This window comes from Myotis lucifugus, unplaced genomic scaffold, assembly GCF_000147115.1.
Source record: "Myotis lucifugus unplaced genomic scaffold, Myoluc2.0 scaffold_1298, whole genome shotgun sequence".
In the NCBI taxonomy this organism is placed as follows: Eukaryota; Metazoa; Chordata; class Mammalia; order Chiroptera; family Vespertilionidae; genus Myotis; species Myotis lucifugus.
Genome location: NW_005872346.1, coordinates 41,408 through 50,395, shown reverse-complemented (window position 1 = coordinate 50,395; position 8,988 = coordinate 41,408). Strand labels below are relative to the sequence as shown.

At 45.3% G+C, this 8,988-nt stretch overlaps 1 protein-coding gene across 1 annotated transcript in view; it reads left to right on the top strand.

Moving 5' to 3' along the window:
- The first annotated feature begins 4,107 nt into the window (after positions 1-4,107).
- Positions 4,108-8,988, top strand: part of CUNH12orf45 (chromosome unknown C12orf45 homolog) — a 7,425-nt gene continuing 2,544 nt past the window's right edge. Inside the window, exons 1-3 of the mRNA XM_006107610.3 lie at positions 4,108-4,274; positions 5,984-6,070; positions 8,393-8,529. Of these exons, the coding sequence (XP_006107672.1) occupies positions 4,160-4,274; positions 5,984-6,070; positions 8,393-8,529 (339 nt within the window). The 5' untranslated portion in view covers positions 4,108-4,159. The remainder of the gene's footprint in view (positions 4,275-5,983; positions 6,071-8,392; positions 8,530-8,988) is intronic.

Genomic DNA, 8,988 nt, shown 5'->3' with positions numbered 1-8,988 from the left:
TCAGAACTGAGTGAACTGAGAATAATTATTATTCTTATGACTTTGTTCAAAATATTGCTGATTTTTCAAAAAAATATTTTTGTTTTCCAGATATAAATGTCTTAATCTCCAAGTTATTGTTATAAATCAGACGTGCTCAAAAGCATATGAGGACTGATGAATAGTGGGAGTGAGAGCAAATGAAGACTCTGGAGTAACCACCAAGGGATGGGGACCTGTTTACTGCACAGGTAGTGACCCTTGCTCTGAACACGGCTCCATGATCATGTGCCAGGTACTGCCAAATTGGCCTTCAAGATCGTACCGATTTACAAATCCACCAATCACATGGCTGCCCATCCTATATAATAAAGAGGGGATGTGCAAATTGACCTGTCACTCTGCCACAAAGAAGGTGGCGCCCACAGCGGAGGCGGAGGGTTTCCATAACACAAGATGGCTGCACCCACAGTGGAGGCCGAGTTCCCGTAACGTGCCTTAATGAGCAATCAGCAGGGACCTGAGGCTGCGAGCCCCCCCACCCCCACGGGCTTGACGGAAGACCTCAGGTTTTGCTCCCCGCCCCGGCACCAGGCTGGGGGACCTGAGGCCACACCCCCCCCCTCCACCTGGCAGGGCTTGACGGGGGACCTGAGGCCGCACCCTCCGCCCCGGCGCCAGGCCAGGGGACCTGAGGCTGCGCCCCCCCCCCCCACCCGGTGGGGCTTGACAAGGGTGGGATCAGCCGGGTCTGGATCTAGCCCAACTGTGGGGGTGGGGGCAGCCTGGTCTGGGTCTCGCATGGTTTTGAGGCGCATGTGGGTGCGTGGGGACTTGACTCTGGGTCCCATGGTGCACCCCAGACTCTGACAGGAGGAAGATTTTCATATACATTTTATTAATTTTCTTTCATCTCTGACACTTCTATTATAGAGAAAGGGCAAATAGCAATATTAAAATATTTCCTCTAATTAATCCCCTTTTATGTGCATGAATTTCATGCACCAGTCCACTAGTTTCCTTATAACTTCAATAAGAAGGAGCTTTATCGAAGTTTTAATCTTTGCCAATCTGTTCTCAGATGACCCGGCAAGAACAAAGAGACTTCTAACCCAGCCCGGAACTTACACGCCTCACCACCAGGATCCATTAGGTCTGAGAAACACGGGGATGACATGACACACACCCGATCACCGATTGACCGGTTTCATAAGGCTGACCATCCTGTTCCCGGAACCAGCAATACATACACTCATCAAGACCTAACACCCCCACAGGGGCTCCACTTCCAGAACCACAAATCACCAGAACCCCCTTTGTGCTCCTTACCCACATTCCCTTTCCCTGATTCCCCTAAAACTTACACCTAATGAGCTTAAGGGGAAGGTGAATGTTAGGGTTTTTACCCGTCACCTTCCCAGATTTCTGGCATCTGATATTATTAAAAGCGCAAGAAAAATAAATAAATAAGTAAAGAAACCAGAAATGCTCCATTAATTTTGTACAATGTTGTACTACTTGTGGGATGCTTCTGATCTCAGTCAGTCAACTATTCATACACAATAAAAATAGAGGACATTTCTAGGGGGTGGAATCCTGGTTTACTGAGGCGATCAATTGATCATTGAAACAACAATTATTCATTTGCTTAACTTCTCTCTGTTCATTCATTAGTTAAACCTGAGTTAATCATTAACCATGTGCCCAACTCCAGGTGAGGTACTGGCAACACAAAGAAGAAAAGGTGCTGTCTCTTACCTGGAGGCTTTGCAGGCATAGTCGGCTTTAACTAGAAAGAGTGAAAGTAGCTTTTAAAACTCAGTAATCGGTGTTTTCTTCATCAGCATCTATGGCCATTTCTCCCATAATTCTTTGTACCCTAAGTTTTATAACTTGATAATAATGTGGTATGATGTTAAATTACTATTATGATAATAATGCAGTTACCAGTTTCCTTACATATATATATATTTTTAAATCCTCACCTGAGGATATTTTCCCATTGATTTTTAGAGAGAGTGGAAGAGAGAGGGAAAGACAGAGACAAATATCGATGTAAGAGAAACACATCGATTGGTTGCCTCCTGCGTGAGTCCCGACCAGGGCCCAGGCAGGGGAGGAGCCTGCAACAGAGGTACGTGCCCTTGATCAGAATTGAACCTGGGACCCTTCAGTCCGCAGGCCAATGCTCACTAGGGCTCCTTATATACATTTTAATAATCTCATCAGGGTAGCCTTTGAACCCCAGGACACCCTGTGAACTATGATTATTCTGATTTTACAGAGGAGGACAATGAGGCTCGGAGAGTGATTTGCCCAAAGTCACAGCTACGAAGGGAGTAGTTGGGACTGGGCTTAATGCAGGTCTGGCTGGCTTTGACCACTTATTCTGTCAGAAATAAGCAGAAAAAGGTTGGACCAAGATTTCTGCTTTTCCTTTGAATCCTGTACCAGAGGGGTCTGGGCATACTGTGGGTGTAAATACTTTTAAAAGAAGGAAGAGGAAATGAAAGAATCAACAGAGTAAAAAGGCAACCTATGGAATGGGAGAAAATGTTTGCTAATTATATTTGTATCTGACAAGGGGTTAATACACAGAATATATAAGTTACTAACTTCTACAACTCAACACCAACAAAACAACTTGAGAAAATGGGCAACGAATGCCCTGGCTGGTGTGGCTCAGTTGGTTGAGCATCGTCCCAAGCACTAAGAGGTCCCGGTTCAATTCCCAGTCACAGTACATGCCCGGGTTGTGGACTCTATCCCAGATGGGGAACGTGCAGGAGGCAGCCAATGGATGTTTCTCATCGACGTTTCCCTCTCTCTCCCTCTCCCTTTCTCTCTCTCTAAAATCAATAAAAATATATTTTTTAAATGGCAATGAATTTGAAGACACATTTCTCCAAAGTAGATATACAAATGACCAGTAAACATATGAAAAGATGCTCAACATCACTAATCATTAGAGAAATGCAAATCAAAACTACAATGAGATATCACCGTACACCCATTAGGATGACCATTATTAAAACAAACAAACAAACAAACATAAAATAACAACTGTTGGTGGAGGTGTGGAGAAATTGAAATAGAATTGCTATGTATTCAGTAATCACACTATGGGTATAAATCCAAAAGAACTGAAAGCAGGACCTCAAAGATATATTCGCATACCCATGTGATTGCAGCATTATTTACTAAGCCCAGAGGTGAAAGCAACCCAAAAGTCCACCAAGGGACGAATGGATAAAGAAAATATAGTAGCCCAGCTGGCGTGGCTCAGTGGTTCAGCATCGACCTATGAGCCAAGAGGCCTTGGGTTGCGGGCTCAATCCCTGGTTGGGCGTACAGGGCTTGATGATTCTCTCTCATCATTGGTGTTTCTATCTCTCTCTCCCTCTCCCTTCCTCTTTGAAATCAAGAAAAAAAATTTTAAAAAAGAAAGAAAATGTAGTATATGCATAGAAAGAAATATTATTCAGCCTTCAAATGAAGGGAATCCTGTCACATGCTACAGCATGGATAAATGTTGAGGGCATTATAGTAAGTGAAATACGTAAGTCACAAAAAGAATTACTGTGTGATTCTAGTTATAGGAAGTATCTGAAGTAGTTAAACTAATAGAAACAGACATTTAAAGGAGGCTGCCAGGGGCTGGCGACAGGGGACAATGAAGGCATTGCTCAATAGATACAGTTTCAGTTTTTCAAGATGAAAAAATTCTAGACATCTGTAATATAGCACTGTGTATATAACATTTTTGAACTGGACACTTAAAAAAGGTTAAGATGGTAAAATTTATGGTTTGTTTTTTTACCACAATTAAAAAAAATTGTTTTAAGAACAAAGAGGAGAGCAGCCCGTGGTGCTCTCTTCACATCCGAATTTGTTTAGCTTAAAAAAAATCCGAGGAGCCTTGCCATCAGTTCTCCAATGACAGCGCTTCAAGAACTGCAACCTTCCTTTTCTTACACAAGCAAAGACCTCCAGGTTCAGCCAGGTGTCGCTCTCGCCACCGGCCCAGGCCCCGCCCCTAGCCCCGCCCCTCTCCCCGCTCCTCACCCTCGCCCCGCCCACCAGCTAGTTTCCTCCAATCGCGACCCTAGCGCCGCCCCTGCCCGAGCCTCTTTCCTGCATCCGGGCGTAGGTGGGCTGGCTCCGACGCCTCGCGAGCGGCATGGAGGTCCACGGCGAACCCCAGTGCGGCCCGAGCTCTTCCACTTCCCCCCAGGACGGCTCCGGGGTCTCGGTGTCCCAGGAGCTGCTGACGGCAGGGAGCGGCGGCCGCGGAGGTAACGGGCGGGTGGCTGCAGCGTGGGGCGCGCACGTGCGGCGTGGGGCGCACTGTTGAAGCGGCGGGGAGGACCGCAGGGCTGTGTCCAGGCCCGGCGTCCCGGAGGGGGGCCCCGGGGTGACAGCAGGGATAGCGGGCGGAGGGCGTGCGCCGGGCGCCGGGGCCGGGGGTGGGGGGTGGGGTGGGAGGTGTGTGGCTTTTATTTTCCGCGCGGTATTGAGCGCCCATTCTGTCGAGCGCCTGAGCGCGCGCCTCCCTAAGGGGAGGACCTTGGGGTCGGCTCCCTGGGCCCCAGCAGTGGGCAGGTCGGGAGCAGATACTGGTTATGGATCACCCCACCATCCCACCCACACCCCTCCATACTCAGAGAACCAGCCCTTCGTGCCGCTTTCTTGTAGAGGGAGGGGCAGGTCCAGGGAATCCACACGGGATTTCAGACACCGTAATAGAGAATTAAAAGTCACCAATCCGAATCCCAGCCCCACGAGTAATTAGCTGTGGGACTTTAGGGGAGTTGCTTATGTTTTCAACCCCCCATTTTGGTAGCCGTACCTATAGAATTATTGCGAGAGAATTTAATCCTCACAAGACCCTGTGCAGAAGGTTCTGTTATCTCCATTTATAGACGAGGAAACAGTCCTGGTGTATCATACAGATGACTTGCCAGAGATCCCGTGGCTGGAAAAGGACAAAACAGATTTGAATCCAATCGGTCTCCCTCCAGAATTCAAGCTCTAGAAGAGCGGTTCTCAACCTGTGGGTCGCGACCCCTTTGGGGGTCGAACAACCCTTTCCCAGGGGCCGCCTAAGACCATCGGAAAACACATACATATTGTTTTTGTGATTCATCACTATGCTTTAATTATGTTCAATTTGTAACAATGAAAATACATCCTTCATATCAGATATTTATATTGCAATTCATAACAGTAGCAAAATTACAGTTATGAAGTAGCAACGAAAATAATTTTATGGTTGGGGGTCACCACAACATGAGGAACTGTATTAAAGGGTGGCGGCATTAGGAAGGTTGAGAACCGCTGCTCTAGACGCTAATCCAGTCGCTAGGCCTGAAGTAGGAAGCAGGGAATGACTGTGGGGCTCTGCTTGGTGGGCAGACAGGGTTTGGGTACCAGAGGGAGGAGATTTTGCAGGTATTGGAAACGGGGAACTCGAGGAGTGGTGAATAATGAGACGGAATAGACGGAGTGGAGGCACAAACTTCTCCAGGGGGCAGTTTGGTTCAGGTTGGGCATCTTTAATGAAGGGGAACTAACCAGGCCGGCATGTTTTACAAATGAAGAAACCATTGCTCAAAGAGGTTAGGAATTTGCCGGGTATAACACAGCCAGTGGCCTCACTTCACTGTTGTTGTACCTGCACCGCTTCCTCCGTTCTGTCATTGCAGAGCAGCTTTAGTCACGGGTGGGTTTCTGATCCAGAAAGGTGCAGTTTAGGGTGCACTTACTCAGCACCAGTGACACAGAGATGTACGAGACAGGCTTACGAAAGGGAAGGTAGATTCTGCAGATTTGAATCCATGTAAAGAACTAACATGTTGTAATGGAACTTGGGGTGCTTCTCTTTTTAAAAGCGTTTTTGGGAAACGTGGGATGGTCAAGACTTGAGAATAATCACAGAAAGTTTGCTGATTGGCTCCTGTTTCTTAATGCCATTAATAAATTGTGCGTTTGTGTATGTTTTCAGGTATATGGGACAGATTGCTCATCAACCCCAAGCCTAATTCCAGAAAGAATTCCAGTCTTCAAACAGTTCGGATAGAGAGGAGTCCCTGTAAGTATCCTTTCCCCTCTCCCTCTTCCTCTCTCTCAAGAACCCTCTCTGATGTTAATTCTGCCTAATTAAGCAGTTATTTGGTGGGGCATTCTTTGCCTTGTGGTCAGATATTCAACCAGAGTCCAGCGGAGAAAGTCTGACTTGGGGATTTACATTTCAAAGTTTGTGCACAAGGATTGAATTCCTTACATATTTTCCTGCTCTAAGACAGTAATAACTTTTCCCAGAAAAACTTTGTGGGATGAATTTTTGGAAATCAAAATTAGTGTGTGGTGATTGCAGGGGGGAGGGGTGTGGGTGAGGTGGAGGAGGTATCATGGGATGGAAAAAAAGATATTAAAAAAATTGTTAATCTCTGGAAAATTTTTTTAGAGGTTATTCAGCCAAATTTAATACACATGTATGAGAAAACACCACCACATTCTGTTAAATTGAACACAATTATTTAAATGGTAAATGTTACTCGTAACATGACATAACAGCCAATTCTGGTCATTGATTGCGCCATAATATTGCTGTAATGCCTTTAAAAAAGTTTTTTTAAATTGATTTCAGAGAGGCAGGGAGAGGGAGAGAGATGAAACATTAGTGATGAGAGAGATTCATTGATCGGCTGCCTCCTGTACACCCTCCCCTGGGGATGGAGCCCGCAGCCCCGGGTATGTGCCCTGACCAGAAATTGAACTGTGACCTCCTGAGCCACATCAGCGGGCTTGCCCTTTCTTGACCTTTACCACCATTTTCTTTTCTCCTGAACTCTGGACATGTATCACCTGTTGTGTAGCTGTGTCAGTGACTATGTTTTGAGAGCTAGTGATGTGCTGGGCCTCACAAGAGTAAGAAACTATTATCCCGTTTGTTGACTGCCCTGCTCGTAGCACAATGCCTGGCTGTTACCACCCCTGTTTTACAGATGAGTAAACTGAGGTTTCCAGTGATTAAATTAAATGTATTAGTTAGGACTCCTGTTACTGTAAATGACTAAAATCCAACTCAGATTTCCTTAAGTAGGAAAGAAAGAAACAAAAACAAAAAAGAAAGAAAGAAGAGGGAGGGAGATAGAAATAGAGAGTGAGGGAGGGAAGGAGGGAAAGGAAAAGAGTAGGGAGGAAAGGGAAGGGGAAGGGATGAGGGAGAAAGGGAAGGAAAATAGAGAGGAAGGAAGGAAATTTTTTTGGCTCATTTTATTGGGTAAAACCCAGTGATTTCAGATACATCTGCTTCCAGGTGCCTGGTATCATCAGGGGTCCTCTGCTCTGCATCTCAGCTCTTCTCTCCTAGGTGTTGGCTTAATCCAGAACAGGCTCTTCTCCCACCTCTAGCAAGCTGGCCAGTTTATCAGCAGCCCTGGGCTTAGATTCAGCAGCTCGCTCGCTCGCTCACTCACTCACTCAGAAGGAGGATTTTTCCCCCCCTTAACAGTTCAAACCATGTTTCAGGGTGATCTCTTATTGGTCTGACCAATTCATGGTGTCACTGTGTATGCCACTGAACCAACTCATGGTGGCCAAGGTTGCAGAGCATGTAGGCACATCCAGGGTGGGGGGCAGGAGTGACTAAGAGTGACAGAGATGAAATCGGTTATGTTATTAGAAGAAAGGGGAATAGATGTTGGACAGGTAAAAACAAACACTCTTAATTAACATGCCCAAGGCAATTCAGATAGTCGGGGTGGAACTGGGATTCTATTAATAACCTTGTTGGTCTGCCACCACACCTGGTGCACTTAACTATTAAGTCATAGGGCCTCCTATTTACTTATTATTTGTTGAATGCCAGCCTTCTAGTATAGCGGTCGCCAACTGGTGGTCCGCAGACCACTGGTGGTCCGTGAGGTCCTAAAGGTTGGTGACCGCTGTTCTAGGAGGTTACAGCGCTGGGGATATATGAAAAACCCAAATTATTGGTAAATAATTGCTGAATTGTGTTCGGCACAGGACCAGCCGGTATGGCCCAGTAATTGAGTGTTGACCTATGAACCAGGAGGTCACAGTTCAATTTCAGTCAGGGCATATGCCCGTATTGTGGGCTAGATCCCCAGTAGGGGTTGTGCAGGAGGCAGCTGATCAATGATTCTCCCTCATCATTGATGTTTCTACTTCTCTCTCCCTCTACCTTTCCTCTCTGAAATCAATAAAAATACATATTTTTAAAAAGGAATTCAGAAGAGGATGGGGATTTTTAAAATGAAAGGAATATGAAAAATTATTTTATTACTATTAAATTCACAAATGTTTTAGAGAAAATTCTGGATTTTACAATTTGAACTTTGGGCAAATACTAATGTAAGTATTGATAAACTATATTTTCTCTCTTTAGTATTGGACCAGGTACAGACCTTTCTCCCACAGATGGCTCAGGCGAATGAAAAGCTAAGAAAAGAAATGGCAGCTGCACCACCTGATCATTTCAATATTGAAAATATTGATGAGACTCTTGGAAACATTATACAAATGGTAATTATACTTAGTTTTCATTTCAGATAGTAAAATTACCAGTGTGCCTCACCGCCTAAAGAGAGCGAGAACTTTTCCATTTTCATTTTTTTAAAATTTTGTTTTATTGCTTAAAGTATTACAAAGAGTATTACATATGTCTCCTTTTTTTTTTTCCCCTTGACATTCCCCCGGCCTCCCTTACCCCCCATTGTCTTGTGTCCATTGGTAATGCTTATATGCATGCTTACAAGTCCTTCGGTTGATCTCTTACTTCCCCTTCTGCCCCCCAACCCTCCCCAGCCTTCCCGCTGTAGTTTGACAGTCTGTTCGATGCTGCTCTGCCGCTGTATCTATTTTTGTTCATTAGTTTATAATGGTCTTTATTATCCATAAATGAGTGAGATCATGTGGTATTTTTCTTTCATTGACTGGCTTATTTCACTTAGCATAATGCTCCAATTCCATCCATGCTGTTGC